At 44.2% G+C, this 15,383-nt stretch overlaps 1 protein-coding gene across 1 annotated transcript in view; it reads right to left on the bottom strand.

The window, feature by feature from the left end:
* Positions 1–2,630: 2,630 nt before the first annotated feature.
* CHN1 (chimerin 1) overlaps positions 2,631–15,383 on the bottom strand; it is a 78,443-nt gene continuing 65,690 nt past the window's right edge. The window contains exons 8-13 of the mRNA XM_075284135.1: positions 13,537–13,621; positions 9,926–10,099; positions 9,635–9,712; positions 8,923–9,060; positions 7,579–7,684; positions 2,631–3,446 (exon numbers count right to left, since the gene is read on the bottom strand). Of these exons, the coding sequence (XP_075140236.1) occupies positions 3,275–3,446; positions 7,579–7,684; positions 8,923–9,060; positions 9,635–9,712; positions 9,926–10,099; positions 13,537–13,621 (753 nt within the window). The 3' untranslated portion in view covers positions 2,631–3,274. The remainder of the gene's footprint in view (positions 3,447–7,578; positions 7,685–8,922; positions 9,061–9,634; positions 9,713–9,925; positions 10,100–13,536; positions 13,622–15,383) is intronic.

Genomic DNA, 15,383 nt, shown 5'->3' with positions numbered 1-15,383 from the left:
TCGTTGCAACGCCAAAGCCTACCTGAGTATTGTTGCTGACCATGTCCATCCCTTTATGACCACAATGTACCCAACATCTGATGGCTACTTTCAGCAGGATAATGCGCCATGTCATAAAGCTGGAATCATCTCAGACTGGTTTCTTGAACATGACAATGAGTTCACTGTACTCCAATGGCCTCCACAGTCACCAGATCTCAATCCAATAGAGCATCTTTGGGATGTGGTGGAACGGGAGATTCGCATCATGGATGTGCAGCCGACAAATCTGCGGCAACTGTGTGATGCCATCATGTCAATATGGACCAAAATCTCTGAGGAATGCTTCCAGCACCTTGTTGAATCTATGCCACGAAGAATTGAGGCAGTTCTGAAGGCAAAAGGGGGTCCAACCCGTTACTAACATGGTGTACCTAATAAAGTGGCCGGTGAGTGTAGTTTGTAGTGCCGACACTGCAATATCACATTCACTTAAGTGAGATGGAACTGCAGTACCATGTGTAGCCACTACAAAATGTATGGCCTGTGCCTAATCCTATAAATGTGAAAGTTTGGATGTTTGTTCCTCAATCATGCAAAAACAGCTGAACGGATTTGGATGAAATTTGGCACATAGTTTGTAACCTGGATTAACACATCGGCTACTTTTTATCCCGGTAAATGACATGGCTTCATGACTGTTATGAATTTATGTTCACATACTATATTACACTGCTGTTGCTGCAGCTTATCTCAGCTTCTGATAAAGCCAGGTCTGTTATCTCTCTGTGTAAACACTCAGCTAACACTTAGTGGATTGTGTACATCCATTTGCATATTATCTGATCAGCATCAGGCAGTGCTGACATACTGAATGGGAAAACACTTAATAAAAATTGGCAGTTTGCCAATTTTAAACATACCTGGAAAAATAAAATCTAATTTGTCGCAAACAACTACAGCTATGAAGGAAGCCAGAAGTCACAGAGTTCTCCTCAAGCGGAGCTGAGGGGGATCATCGATGCCAACAACACACTCATCATATGGCATCCCAGCGAGCTGCCGGAACAATCATAGGCATGGTGCGAGGAACAACTACAGTGCCAGGCCAGCTTGAGAGCTGCCGAAACACTGGAGCATGCAGATCATAGACACCAACAACACGCTCATTATATTGCTTCCCAGCGAGCTGCCGGAACAATCACGGGCACAGTGTGAGGAAGGAGTTCAGCGGCAGGCCAGCTCGACAGCTGTCAAAGTGCTGGAGCAAGCGGATCATCAACACCAACAACACACAAGCTGCTGAGATGCCGAAACAGTCACAGGCAAGGCGTGAGAAACAAGTTCAGCAGCAGGACAGCCTAAGAGCTGCTGAAACGCTGGAGCAAGCAAACCATCGACGGTTGGATCATCAACGCCAACAACACGCAGACAAAGTCGTGGGCAGAGTCTAGTAAACAATAAAGAGGCCACTGCACTTAAGTGCATACTCTGACTCCTTTAAACAGTTGATTGATAAGGATGCTTGGAGTCGGACCCCCAGCAAGGTGATATTGATGACTTATACTAAGTAGAGGCCATTTGTATTAAAATAACTGAAGACCCTTTTAATAAGAAGTAATACATGTGTTGGAGCGTTCATGTGTCGGTGCAGTATAGGATTCTCTGATTTCCGTGCACACCCCTTGGTGGAATCTTTGGAATATCCTGAATCTTTATTGATGTAGTGACTATTGAATAGAGACAGACATGGGTTTTCTAAAACCTAGGTTTAATAAATTAATAGGTGCATGCCAGATGAAAAATACAAAAATACATTAAAAAAACTGGAACATTGCAGCATGTACAGCCGTCACCACACAAACAGGTCAGTAAACATTGTAGAAACTCAAGCTCTCAATTCATCGAAAGAAAAATGATCCTGCAGTAATATGCAAAAAGGAAAAAAAAAGATCAAAAGGAGGAAAAAAAAACTGTGCGATACAAATGTTATTAGGGAAACCGTTTCACAACCTATTATCCTAATAGGATTATGCCCAACATAAAAGAGGGAGAATCACAATAATGTCACACCAGGGGACAAACATGCTGATTTACAGTCACGACCCGTTTAGCTAGAAGATATCTCTTTAAAGGAGAGCTCCGACAAAAACGGAGACATACATGCAGCCATTTACAATTTCTGTTACACTGTAAACACAGAGCAGTAATGGCGGAGGGCAGACATTACCGCTTTCACAATAGCATTGATTGCCACAGCTAAAACAATAGAAAAACCTGCTTCATGTCTGTCCTGTGTACATAAAAAGTACTGCGAAAGTGTACCCTTAGCCTTGACAAAGTGGAGGCCGAAAGTGCCTCATGCCTCAGTGATGTGACTATCTCAGACAGGCGGCATGCTTAAAGGGGCTGTCCAGGAATTACAGTACTGGGATAGAAGGCCGGGGAAGCGGAGACATAAAACGTCATGTTTGCCTGTCCCTGGCGCTCTGGTGTCCCCTGCCACGGTCCAATACACCACGTGCTGGCAGAAGTCCTCGACATGTGTGACCACTGAGGCCTCAGGAAAGGAACTAGTGACATAACGGGTTCCTTTCCTTACCCCTCACAGGTGACGATTGTCAGGGACAGGCAGCTGTGACTTTTTCTATGTTTCACCTTCTCCAGCCTCCTGCCCAAGTACTGTAATTCCTGGACAGCCCCTTTAAGAGTTCAGATAACAAAATTAAAGGGTTGCGACTTCTTGGCAAGTTACCCCTTACCAACAGGATAGAGGATAATTTGCGGATAAATGAAGGTCTGACTACTCAGGGAAATTGTGTTCTGAATGGCGCGTTGGTCAGGTAACATGGTCACCACTCCATTCATTTCAATCGGAGTGTCTGAGGCAGCCGAGCGCTGTACTGCTATTGGAACGAATAGAGTGGTCCTTGCTGTCCGACCACCGCGCCCTCACCGATCTGAAATTTATCCTCTATTCTGTGGATAGGTAATAACTAGCCAAGACGGCAAACCTCCGACTCCAGTTTCTCATGCTTGAGCAATATTTATAAGCAAGCTGAGTGGAGGAAATCTACTAAATACTGTCTACAAGATGGCTGCCTCTACAAAGTGCCTCATGCCTCATTGATTTCTACTGAACTGACAGATGACTTCCTGACTAGTAACAGAGTCCATAACATGGTTGCCGCACTACACACGGGTGACAAGTCCACTTGAAAGGTAGGGGGTCTGCGTTTCCTTGCTGCAGAACAATCCTTCATCTTCCGGAATACTGCGCGTGGAGATTCCCTGCTCAGAATAAAATGTCCTCATTCTTGATGAGCATTTCCACCACTAGTCTCTGATAACGGATATCATTTAGCGCCGCCATGGCGTCTAGCTCCGGCGCTCGCATGAGAGTAGGTCCGAACACAATGCCAAGGTTCTCTGCGTTCATTAAGTTGTCCTTCTCGTGAAGAGTTACCCTGCGGGGAGACAAAATTACATCTCATTATGGTTGTCATGAATCTAAATGAAGGGTTATCTGTAGGGCATTGCGGGCGAACCAGAACATGCAAATAAATCCAATTGTGCCCCAAAAGCATAAAGTACTTTTCAGTTTGAGTTTATCCCGGGCTGTGACATTACTCCATGGGAAAGACCTATTACGGGTTGCTAGGACTCAGTCTCGGCGCTGTCACACTGATGCCCAGAGGAACCACGCACGCAATATATAATGGCTGTCAGCTATAAAGGCCAAGGCAATCCTGTCTAATGAGTTCTTGGTAATAAGAACTGTCATAGTGAAGTGTAAGAACACCAGTAGGGATCGGATTATACATAGATTTGCTTTAACCGAAACCGAAAAGCCAAACTAGGCAGATCTACATTACTGTCCATTGTAGAAGGACGACGTGATTAAGTGTATGATCGGGATCCAGGTTGTCACAAACGTTCAGGAAAGAAGAGGTTCAACATCCCCGAGCAGCGTGGGGAAGACAAGGTCAATTATGATTATGAGCGTTATCACTTTATTAGTGCGCTCACAAAGACGAGTAATTGTGGAAACGCGGAGAGCGGAGATGACAGCGAGTTATGTGCTGGGAGCAAATCCCTTCTCAGATTGCATCTCAGACTTCAATTATCTGACAGCGGAGGATTTTACTGCTGCTGGGAGCCCAATACAGATTAAAGGGGTTGTGCCACAAAGAATATATATCCCCTATCAATGGACACAGGATAAAGATCTGATCACAGAGACCCCTACCTTTCCTTCCTTCTTTTCAGCCTCCTCGCGGTGTCTGGCGCTCTCCTGGTGACTTCATGCGTCCGGGCTCACTAATGATGCCTGTGACTGGACCTCACCGGTGTCGAGGGAACACCAAGCACTTGGCGTGCCCATGTGACCGCTGTGGTCCAAACACAGGCCTCAGCGGTGACCCCGGTTGCATGATGTCACTAGCCGAGCACCAGACACCACAAGGAGGTCCAAAAGAGGAGAGGGAAGGAGAGTATAAATGTTTTAAATTTTTTTCACCTCCCCTGGGCTTCCACCTATTATACTCTATACTCTACTGTATCATAATTTACTGCAATGCAAGTCACAGTGGCCATTTTAGTTAAAAGGGATCCTATCATTCAATCACAATTTTTTCTCATTAACACGTTGGAATAGCCTTAACCCCTTCCCGACATGCGCCGTAATAGTACGGCGCGTGTCGGGTCTGTAACTATGGCGACCGCCCGGGAGCCGGGCGACCGTCATAGCCGCCGGGTGTCTACTGCTTTAAGCAGTAGACAACCGGCTCTAATGCCTCCGATCGGTCCCCGGACCGATCGGAGGCATTAACCCCTCCGGCGCTGCTGTCAAAGGCGCCGGAGGCGCCATTTTCCCGGCGGCGCATGGGCACCGCCATTTTGGCAAGGATCGCCGGCTCCTGGAGCATGCTCCAGGGCCGACGTCATGTTGCAGTGACAGCTGGGAGCCTTGTTAAAGGCTCCCAGCCGGTCTGCAAATTCTCTCTTTTGCAGGCTGGTGTATACAGCCTGCAAAAGAGATGATGCTTTTTTGCAATGCATTGCAATGCATTAGCATTGTAATGCATTGCATTAGTGATCAGACCCCCTGGGGTTCAACACCCCTAGGGGGTCTAATAAATGCAAAAAAAAAAAAAAAAAAAAAAAAAAAAAAAGTAAAAAAAAAATATAAAAAAATATAAAAAGTATTAAAAGTTCAAATCACCCCCCTTTCCCTAGAACAAATATAAAAGTAGTTAAAAACTGTGAAACATATACATGTTAGGTATCCCCGCATCCGAAATCGCCCGCTCTACAAATCTATAAAAATATTTTTCCTGTTCGGTAAACGCCGTAGCAGGAAAAATAGTAAAAAGTGCCAAACCACCGTTTTTTCACTGTTTTAATTCTGATAAAAATTTGAATAAAAAGTGATCAAAGCAATAACATTTCCCGAAAATGGTAGAACTAAAAAGTACACCCGGCCCCGCAAAAAAAGACGCCCTATGCATCCCCGTACACCTATGTATAAAAAAGTTACGGCTGTCGGAATATGGCGACTTTTAGAAAAAAAATTTTTTAACACCGTTTTGGAATTTTTTTTAGGGGTCAAAATGTAAATAAAACCATATAAATTTGGTATCCCTGGAACCGTACCGAAACACAGAATATAGGGGACAGGTCATTTTGGCTGCACAGTGAACGCCGTAAAACCAAAGCCCGTAAGAAAGTCGCAGAAATGCATTTTTTCTTCAAATCCACCCCATTCTGAATTTTTTTCCTGCTTCCCAGTACATTGTATAGAATAATTAATGGTGGCATCATGAAGAAAAAATTGTCCCGCAAAAATTAAGACCTCATATGACTCTGGGAGCGGAGAAATAAAAAAGTTATGGGGTTTAGAAGGAGGGGAGTCAAAAACGAAAATCAAAAAATGCCATCGGCGGGAAGGGGTTAAGGAAGGCTATTCTTCTCCTACCTTTTGTTGTCTTCTCCACGCCGCCCTATCGCTTGAAAATCCGTTTTTTTCCGGTATGTAAATGAGTTCTCTCACATTGGGGGTGTCCCCAATGCTGCGAGAGAACTCTCCAGCGCCGCCTCCATCTTTTTCTGGAGTGAGTTCTTCACCGCGTCTTCTTCCGATGGTGGCTTATAACTTCTAGGCCTCGGGCCTAGGGCAAGCCAACTGCGCACGCCTGCCGGCCACGACAAAATGGCCGCTTACAATACTGTGTCACTGGCCATTTTTCTTGCGCAGTCAGCTCTGCCCTAGGCCCGAGACCTAGAAGTTACAAGCCACCGCCGGAAGAAAACGCGGTGAAGACCTCATTCCAGAAAAAGATGGAGGCGGCGCTGGAGAGTTCTCTCACAGCATTGGGGCCGCCCCCAGTGCTGCAAGAGAACTCATTTACATACCGACAAAAAACGGATTTTCAAGCGAACGGCGGCGCGGAGAAGACAACGAAACGTAGGAGAAGAACAGTCTATTCCGACGTGTTAATGAGAAAAAATTGTGATTGAATGATAGGATCCCTTTAAGACGAATCCCCAATTCTTCGGTTTGGTTAAAAACCAAACAATTTTAGGATATTTGGGTTGAACCTGGCTTGTGACTAAGTGGTTCACATATCCCTACTAACCAGACAACACTGTTACTGCTTTAAAGGTTGTTCTGATAAATATATAGAGCCATTTGGCTAACAGGAGAATACACCAGCATCCAGTGGATTCATGAGGAGAATTTCCCTCGCCTCTCCCAGTAGTTGTCTACTTGGTAAAGAGGAGTGGGGATGAACTGCTCATGAATACACCGGACTCATAACTATGTGCCATGGTGACTAAAAAGTGAGCAGCCTTGTCATAGGAGAGGTAATGACAAATCTGTCTGAAAAGCCATTTCCAGTCCATGAACCATGGGGCATCTAATATATCCTCTCCCTGGTTACATTGCAGCTGCTACTACTACAATTTTAGGTCTGTCCGATGGTGACAAGGCCTAACCCTATACTAAGACAGAGGTTCCTGTAAGTCAGATTCCTTTCTTAGGCATCTAGAGACATAATAAATGTTAGACTGACCACAAAGGGACAGCTGCACTGTCCAGATAGGAGTATTGGCTTATTACAATTCACATGGTCCTACAAAGATGGAGAGCCCAGATACATCCCCCAATAATTTGGATTTATTGGAAGTGATTTTTTTTTCACGCTACAAAACACATTGACTATTTTAATTTTGTCATTCTTGAACAAGGTGAATGATATGCATATGAAATATTTTTTTTTGGAATGATCTGGTTAAATGCTAGTTTTGGCTCTATTATAGCACAGGCTAATTCTGTTATCTAGTCTGCAGCACATAGTCTATAATGGGGCTGCATGTGATGATAAAGAGAAGGGATTACAGAGAATGTATCATGTAGCTCAGCGTGACCAATTAGCAGATAATGCTTTGAGAGCCCTGGGAACCTGGCAAACTGAAAAACGCTTTCACAGCCAGTGGGCATGGAATAATTTCCTCCTCCTGGGGTAGCACTAAGAGGAGCTTTAGATCTGAAATACTGCTCGGTTCCAAAAGCGCTCCAGCATTTGATGTATTTACCTTTTCAGATGGGCCATGAGATACCGTAGTGTTTCACAGTGTGCAGGAGGTAGCAGCTTCAAAGCTTCGTGAAGAGCTTCTAACTGTGCGTCCGGGTCCACAGCCTCTGAAGGAGGAAGGAGAAAGGGGGGGTTAATTCTACAGATTAATCCAGGCATTGATGAAATGTATCTGATCACTACAAGGTACAGTAGAAAACGATTACTACAACAATGCGGGTGGATTGGACTAGACAGAATAAGTACAATGTAAAACTAGTGTCTATTCCACATCCAGACTTAAAAGCAGTAGACGTTAGCATATGCCCATGGCTACCAGGTGACCGTATGACCCATGTGAAGTCTAGCCATGATTTTAGCTTCTATACAATTTCAGAATTATGTTTTCGGCTTGACTCCATTTTGAACAATTTATTTTAACAAAAAATAAAAACTCTGGCAGTGTCTTGAAAAAAAATGTAAGCTTCTTTATTGGAAGAAAACACACCATATCGATTCTAACAGGGGTAATCGACAAATCCCCCTCTGAAGGTCATTACATGATGTTCTTTCCTTCATGAAAGAACTTTCCATCTGTTGAAGACTCTGGCAGAGTTGTTTTTGTGTATGGAGTGATAGAGTACACTGGTTAAAGGGATTCTATCATTAAAATGCATTTTTTATGTGACTACCGTAACACGTAGGAATAGCCTTAAGAAAGGCTATTCTTCTCCTACCTTTAGATGTCTTCTCCGCGCAGCCGTTTGGTAGAAATCCTGATTTTTTTGGTATGCAAATGAGTTCTCTTGCATTACTGGGGACGTCCCCAATGCTGCGATAGAAATCTCCATCTTCTTTTGGAACGGCCTCGTCACGCGTCTTCTTCCTGCCTTGGCTTGAAACTTATACGTAAGCACAAGTCGGCTCTTACAGAGTAAGCGGCCACAAGAAAATGGCCGTTTACTCTAGGCGGGCATGTGTAGTCAGCTCTGCCCGAAGCCTGACTTGTGCTTGCGTAGAAGTTTCAAGCCAAGTCCAGAAGAAGAAGCGTGAAGGAGGCCGTTCCAGAAGAAGATGGAGGCGGCACTGGAGAGTTCTCTCGCAGCATTGGGGATGCCCCCAGTGCTGTTTGAGCGCTCAGGACCGCCCCTAGTGCTGCAAGAGAACTCATTTGCATACTGAAGAAAACCCAGATTTCTACCGAACGGCGGCACAGAGAAGACATCTAAAGATAGGAGAAGAATAGCCTTTCTTAAGGCTATTCCTACGTGTTGGTCACAAAAATTGCATTTTAATGATAGGATCCCTTCAAGTACATATGGGTGTAAGAAACCACAGAGTTACTATAAGCAGTTTCTGTACTTACTTGCAGACTCGAGGAACTTGGGATAAGCGTCATAGGTTATAAGTGGGATCGGCAATTCCCTGAAGTATAGTTTCAGTGCACCGGTTATAATGTTTATGTCTTCATAGACGTTTACAGATATATCAGCCTTCTCACCATCTACAAGAAAAGACAAGGATCAACATGATATAGTCCTTACATTATTAATGTAATCCTAGGGCTATGTCGATTTCAGTGGCGTCAAGTTCGGGATTAGTTGGGAGTTACTACTGCAGATTCCATGGTAGACGGAAACATAAGTGCTGCACGTGGTGCTATTCACCAAGTCAATGAACAAGTCGATGGAACTGGACAGGTTTTGTCAGTCACAAGTCATCTCCATTGTGTGACAGATTCTCTATATGCAACATTTCTTGTATGTCCTGAACCAAGGACGACATTTTTTTTTTTAATGGTCGACTGTGAGCCCCATATAGGGATCACAATGTACATTTTTCCCTATCACTATGTCTTTGTATGTTCTCCCCCGTGTTTGCGTGAATTTCCTCCCATTCTACAAACTCCTTCCAGATGTTGTTCATGGCTGGATTCGAACCCAGGACTCCAGTGCTGCAAGGCTGCAGTGCTAACCACTGAGCCACCGTGTTGCCCCCGACATTGTTAACCATTACACATCTACTAGAAAATTAGAATTTGCTAATTTAAAAGAAACACAAATCATCCAATGCCGTACCTCTGTCAAAGGCCATTTTGGCATCTTCAATGAGATCAGTAAAACCTGATATTCTGTATAATCCTTCTGAGTTCAACCCTGTTAATAAAACAAATAAATGGTAAATGTATTTGCTTGGTATAATGTCATAATGGTTAATAAATCATTCTTAAGGTGGTATTAGTGATAGCTCAATAGATCAGGGTACAGACAACTTAAAGGGAACCTGTCAAGTCCATATGGAGCTATAACAATGATATCCCAAGGACAGCACGCCACCTATATATTACAGAGAAGAGACAGGAGCCTTACCTCTGGACTCGATTTCCCGTATACACATGTCCACTACCATCGGCCTTTTTGTGTTGTGTGCTTTAACTAAGGTGGTGAGGTCACAGCTGTAAACTTTCTTGACGTGTTTCAAGTCCGGCTTGCAGTCATTAGGAACCATCTTGGAACATTGCTTGTGAACGTTCAAGCCACAATCTGGAACGTAAATTAAAGAAGATTTTAGAAAGCGCCAACGGAGCTGGAACAGATCTACAGACCAGGAGACAAGGGATATATTTTAGTCTTCATACATGGAGTTGATAATAAGATTTTCTAGTGTTCTGTCATATAGTATCGTAATGTAACTGGTGTAATGTTACCAAGTGTCAGTCACAGGGCTGGGAGCTGAAGGATGACAGAAGATAATTATGAACACTTAACATTTCGTGCAAGCCAAAAAACTAGATTGGCTTCCTACTGACACGCAACATTTTCCATGACATATGATGTAAGGAGACCAGATCACTTAGAGCTGTCAAAGCAAGGTGTTAGAGATTCAGTTTGGACATTGAAACAAACGCATCCAAGATGGGGTACACAAAAGCATGGCAACGTGCTTGCAGATTCCTTGAGGAAAGAGGGCACCATCAGGTCCTACAGGTGGGGGTGACCACTATTGCAAGAAATGCTCCATGGGAAGAAAGCATTCAATGTAACTCATACCAGTCAAAGTAGAAATCTGTAGAGAGAACTGCTTCAGGGCTCCTGGGTATAACAGGGTTATAGATGCCTTGCACACAGGGGACAATAGCGGTGCCTAAGACCTCATGAACATGGCTGAGTGTGCAAGACAAGTGTGCACCTGTAACCCGTATTGCTTCCAATGGTGGGCTCTATCCCATTTCGATGTCACCGAAGCAGGATAGGATCTTTTCTATAATTATTGGACTGGAACAAACCATCGGAGCCTCGCTAAGACGGCACACTTGGTCGTGTACATGGAGTCTAAGGCATCTCATTCTGTTGGCCAATAACCTAATCAGCTCTGATGAGAGGCAAGAACCCTAAAACAGTGCTGTCTACAGATAGGTAGAAGACGCGCAGCTGTAAAAGGGTTCAGAGGTTACCTAGCCGAACTGCCAAACCATCATGCAAAAATCTATTGCACCCATTGGGCCCCATTGCATAGAAAGTTTGTCTATAGACATGGATAGGCCACCTTACATAAACCTCTTGCAGATGCTTCTTAGATATTAGGGCAGTGTGTGGCCCTGCCACGAGTTTATGGCAATAGCTGACCTAAAAATGCCATGAATTAAGTGAAATACGCGAGCACATTAATATTACACACACGAGTAAGCTAAGCTAATATCCTTCCACATCAAGTGACATTGCTGCTGAACCGTAGGCTGCAGATGGCTCCACAACACATACGTCTATGAATAGAAGGCAGCTTAAGTCCTCTACTTGGAGCAAACCATCCCGGAGGCTTCAGTCCCGGCTAGGTGCCAGCTTTATGGCAAGCTTTATTAGGCACAGGTCAGCAGTCAAGATGTCCTCCTGTCCACCGTCACAGACCTTAAAGGGGTTGTTAGGCATCACCAATAATGGTCTGGTTTCCCTACTTTGGTTTCAGCTTTACCTGCCCTGTCTATGGTGTTAGAATCTAGAGACATCTCCATTTACTGCAGACAAGAAGGCAGAACATTGTCTAAACTGCTCATGTATAACATGACTAGACAAGGTCTTATGGAGAAGGTCAGGTCAGGTAGATTAAAAATGTTAATCCCACTCTTGTCCATAGGTTATAGCTGGTATTGCACCATGGTCTCCTTAAAATGGGGTTGTGCTGATATACCAGATACGTCCAATGCTGTTACATCCTCCAAAAGACAGACCCCCATTGATTATGAGAATTTTTCTATACACAATGCCACTCCGGCCCACCTGGATGGGCAAAGAACCATTCACTTGTGTTACAAATTGCCCTGCAGAGTTGCACGGGGGTGGGGTGGGGGTATACGAAGGGGTTGAAGTGTTGGATTAGTGGGGGTCCTAGAGGTCAAAAGTGATAGCATATAAACCTATTTAGCAATGTTGCTGTACATTTATGCTCAGAATACCAAAAAGCTTACAAATGCCACTTCAGGCTTAAAAAGACTTGCTCTGCTGCACACCACCATATCTTCCATGTATTGTGCCTCTATTGTATGCCAGTAGACCCCTTAAGACTTGTTCTCTGCAGCACACCACGTCTTCCATATATTGTACCTCTATCTTTCCTATGCCAGTAGATTCCCCCCCCCCCCCCCTTAGACTTATTCTATGCATCACACCATCCATATATTGTGCCTCTATCCTACCCCGGTAGACCCCTTCCCCCCCCCCAGACATGCTCATTGCAACACCCCATCTATGCCTTCCATATATTGTGCCTCTATCTATCCTATGCCAATAGACCCTCCTTCCTCCAGACTTTGTCTGTGCAACACCCCATCTATGCCTTCCATATATTGTATCCTACGCAAGTAGACCCCCCTTAGATTACTGGAATATTCAATACACTTTCCATATAACTGTACGTCCTGCCGTAGCATTTCATCAATCTGTTCATTCTCAACCTCAGAACCTGAAACCTGGATTTAGCAGAAAAGTAGAAGTGCTGTAAAGTGAGGAACATAAACACAGATGGTGCGCCGAAAACGTCACCGCCATCAGCCCTTGATCTGCAACACATGGTGGGATCGCACATGGATATATACATTTGTTTTCACAGCATAGTCAGGACTACTTCCCATTGTAGCAGAGCTAAATGTGTCTGACTCCTTATTGTCATGGACTACAAAGAACGATCAGACGAGATAAAGTAGTTCTATGTAGAAGCGCTGGTGTGTATTGATATTACTGTGATCTGTGCCAATAACAATCTCAGCTCTGCTACATCTGAAAATGTGAGTGTACCTGCAGTGTTTTCAATCACTTTAGACATAGACATGTATTTGCTTTGTGTCTCAGCCCCGGTTCCCTGCAGTCCTGTATGATGATGGACGACCTACACTGCGCATGTCCATCTTACAGTAGAACATTTCTCGGGGTTGGAGAATTATACCACGCTGCTATTTAAAGGTCAATAGGAAAATCTGCTCGTTATTTTACACTTCAATAGACCCCGAAAATTACCATAAGATTAATATAGTCTAGTGAATACAAGGCTGTACTGTACATGTCCTGCACTGACAAAGGCGCAGCCTGCTGAATACTAAGTACTAGGTTTGGGTGCAAGCGGGTCCACACTACAAGACCGATTTGGAGCAATCTCATGCAAATTGCTTTGACCTAAAAATAGGCAAAAAGGTTCTCTCTGATGGAAAAAGGAAAACTTGGCTCTAGGTGGCACTAAAGCAAGTTTTCTTTCATCCATACTAGGCAGAACAGGTTTTCTTTCAGAATGATAACTTGTTATCTATCCACATTCAAGTGAATGGGGCTGAGCTGCAATACCAAGCACATCCACTATACATGGGTGGCGCTGTGCTTGGTAAGTAGTGTAGAGAACACAGCAATATATCACATAGACCCAGACAACCCCTTTAAACATTTACTTTACATTGTTCGTATTCTATCACATTTCGGAGAGACGCAGGCATACATACCTGCACATTTTACTCCCTGAGCGATCAACCCCCACATGAAGTTGGCACAGTATTCACACCAGTGAGGACCCCTGAATGTGTGTACCTGTAAAACAGAGAGTACAATTACTATACGGAACAGGTCTAGATGTCTTATCCTACAGAATGTCGCTACATAATGCAGCTGGGGGCAACATAAAATCTCTTTAAGAGGACCCTTTCCAATTCTTTGCACCCTTCAATAGGCGTCCCTCTACTGATTCCAGCACAGTTGGAATAGTTGCTTTAGCCACCACCATTCCTGAGCAATCAATGCTGTCATTCTCAGCACCTTGCATGGTAGATGTATTGTAGATGTATGTGTACAGTCTATTGTCAGGTAGGCGGTTCTCACCTAGGGACAACCCACCTGACAGTACAGAGCATAACTGTGCTGAAACGAACATAAAAGATGGCTCGGGAATGGCGGGAACTAAAGGAAAAATTCCAACTGTGCTGGAATCAGTGGAGGGAGCCTATTGATGGATGCAAAGAAGTGGAGGTGGTGAAAAGTTGTGAATTGACCGCTGGGGGTAATTTTATAGGACTTCTTTGTAAGACACCTATTTAGGGATCATTAGAAGTGTCAGTCACTGTGTGGAGAGGATTACTCACAGCCTTTGCACCAAGGATCACCATTGTAAAGGCTAGACCATACGGTATATATTTCCTTACATGTACGCAGGGACCGTGGGTGAAGACATGACTGAAAATCACGGTGACTTTTTTATATGTATGATGGCACAATGGAAATCAAACCATTACAGCGGCTAACAGCACAGCAGAAAATGTGATTATATAGTCTATTTCCATTGCTGTCAGCCTCGTGCATCAACATTCAGCATATTTCCAATCTCCTTGTTGCCAAAGGGAAAGCGAGTGCATTTATATTCATTGCCCTGCTGAAGCCTCTGGCTGTCAAAACTGCAAAAGTGACATTCAGGCGCTGAACTCTGCTCGACAGCGCAGGAGAGGCTGCAGATAAATGGAGAGTGTCATCCAGGTCCATGATGCTGACAAGGGAAAATATCAGGATTGCACCGTGATAAGGACACATACAACAACATTAGGAAGGACACAACATCCAGTCAAAAAGTTTCCAGCGGCTAAATATAGTGAACAACAAGTCATTAACGCTGCATAGTATTATGGTGGCCGCAGACAGATAGATGTCAGCGCCGGCCACTGTATACCAGTCTGATACAGGCAGCATAATATAGAGCAGATGTATAAACAGTCAGGATAACTTATTGACCTAAATCCCTGATAATTTGGGGCATAGGGGGCAGTCTTGTCCATGAGGAAACTGTACAGCACCAAAAGACTCTCCGCAAAAGCTCATATTATATATTAATAAAAGGTTTAGCATGTTTACTGGGTGTACATGAATGGTAACCTATGCTTTAGATCAGTTGATGTTCATAGGGGTCCAAACCCCGGGTCCACTGCTCGTTCAAACACTGCGGACTTTTCAAATAGCTGATCGGCTACGGTCTCAGGTATCAGACTGATCAATTCAGAGGAGGTTGTCAAGACTCTTGGGCTTCTGAGTCAAAGCAGAGATAAGCAATAAAGCAGAGCAGCTATTTCATGGCATGCCTAGTGAGACTGACCCTTCGTTACCTGGAAGAGCTAGGTGACAATCCCGAATCAAGCTGTAATGGCAGCCATTGTCCTACACTGCATTCTCAAAAACCACTAAGACTCAGGCTTTGTGCACATGGCTCTGCCGAGGACGGTGTTTGGCCACATAGTACATCTCTGTGAGGCAGCCTATTAAAGAAGTACTCTACCCTATATCAAATATATTTGTGGGATAACGTAATAGG

This window comes from Leptodactylus fuscus, chromosome 8 (assembly GCF_031893055.1).
Source record: "Leptodactylus fuscus isolate aLepFus1 chromosome 8, aLepFus1.hap2, whole genome shotgun sequence".
NCBI classification, from domain to species: domain Eukaryota; kingdom Metazoa; phylum Chordata; class Amphibia; order Anura; family Leptodactylidae; genus Leptodactylus; species Leptodactylus fuscus.
The sequence above is the reverse complement of the archived record's forward strand: the minus strand, read 5'-3'. Positions and strand labels throughout refer to the sequence as shown.